This window comes from Egretta garzetta, unplaced genomic scaffold (assembly GCF_000687185.1).
Source record: "Egretta garzetta isolate BGI_Z169 unplaced genomic scaffold, ASM68718v1 scaffold44, whole genome shotgun sequence".
Taxonomy (NCBI): Eukaryota; Metazoa; Chordata; class Aves; order Pelecaniformes; family Ardeidae; genus Egretta; species Egretta garzetta.
In genome coordinates, this window is record NW_009259490.1 from 1,716,930 (window position 1) to 1,718,461 (window position 1,532).

Below are 1,532 nucleotides of genomic sequence, written 5' to 3' on the forward strand. Positions count from 1 at the left end.
CCCCACACTTTTTTCCTCCCCCCCTTCCCCTGCCACTCTCAATCAACATGTGTTTTTTTCCCTGTAGTTGTCACCCACACAAAACCAACAAAGCCACACGTTGTGCAGCATCTCATCACGCAGAAGATCACCCCTGCCATGTCTTCCAGCAGCACCTTTGTCCCAAGAGAGGCCAGCCCTGCTAGCAGCCCAGAAGTCCCACTGACAAGGATGTCCCCAAGCCCCAGCTCTGTACCTGCCACCTCAGCCTCAGCTGTTTCTTCCCCTTCCTCAACTGTGTCCTCAACATGGTTGAGACCATCACATCCTGGTAAGACTCCCTCCTGCCCTTCCTGCTGCTCTGCCTCATCCTTCCATCTCCCACCATTCTCTCCTAAGCAGCACATCCCTCACAGGCTTCAGTTTGGTATTTGTTCTCAATTCCCACTGCCCTTGCCATGGGACTCCTGGGACCCAGGCAGGTCCTGGGACTGGCCCACACACGACCCTGACTGCATCCTCCTCCCTTGCCACTTCAGGGATTTGGCTCTGGGGCACAGGCCTTTGTCAGGGTACAGAGATCCATGAGTTCTTGCCCTACAAATAGCCATCAGAGACAAGATAACACACCCTCCCTGTACAGTGGTACCCTGAGAATGCACACTGCGGGAAAAGAAGGCAGTGAAACTGCAAACTTGTCTCCAGTTTACACTTCAGAACAGTTTTGGATGAGAGACAGAACACAAGGCATGCTCTCCATCCAATGGGTGCCCAGGCACACCCATGACAAGTGTGGGTCAGCAAGTGCCACTTACTTGGCCAATACTGACCCTGGGTGCAAAAGAGTGGAGGGTGGGCAAGAAGGTGAACACTCAACTCCATGCTAAAGTTCTCCCGCTTAGACCCACTGGGCTCCATATGCCTGGGTTGTCTTGGTGTTGAACAGGACAGCCTTCTTTGAGGAAATGCCACAACATACTTTGACTAGAATCCTTCCCAAGACTCAACCATTCTTTTCTCTCGTCCCTTTCTTTGTAGCAAGGGAGCCAACCAGAGCTAAGACTCCAACTAGTAAAGTAGTAACAGGTGAGTGCTCTGGTCAGGAGAGAGCTAAGAGTCATCCAAGGCCTATGCCTGTCCCTTCAAGGAGCCTCGGCTCTCCCATGGATCCTTTCCAGCAAAGTCTGCAGCAAACAAATGACAGCCTACCTGTCAACCATTTGAATCCAGCATGAAAGTAGAGATACCTCTTCCCTCACAAGAGCTCCAGGAGGAATGAGACACAGACAAATTACTAGACGACATCCTTCAAAACCAAAACCAGCGTGCAATACTCAGAAGAAACAGGACAGGATGGAAACATTGGGGGTCATGGCCTCGTTCATTCACACTTAAAAGAACCAGAATTAGAGGGACAGGGCCATGCCTTCCATCCCTGTATGCTACCAAAAAAATTCTAGCCCAGAACCGCTCACATCAACCAAATTCTCACCTTAGCTGGCACCCTCAAATGACCTCTACTTTCCTCCCGGCAGCCCACACCCACAAGGAGA

General features: G+C 51.3%; 1 protein-coding gene across 1 annotated transcript in view; it reads left to right on the forward strand.

The window, feature by feature from the left end:
- MUC6 (mucin 6, oligomeric mucus/gel-forming) overlaps positions 1-1,065 on the forward strand; it is a gene marked incomplete at its 3' end in the record, with an annotated part of 39,106 nt that extends 38,041 nt beyond the window's left edge. The window contains exons 31-32 of the mRNA XM_035892864.1: positions 68-310; positions 1,018-1,065. Coding sequence (XP_035748757.1) covers positions 68-310; positions 1,018-1,065 — 291 coding nt within the window. The remainder of the gene's footprint in view (positions 1-67; positions 311-1,017) is intronic.
- Positions 1,066-1,532: the final 467 nt, after the last annotated feature.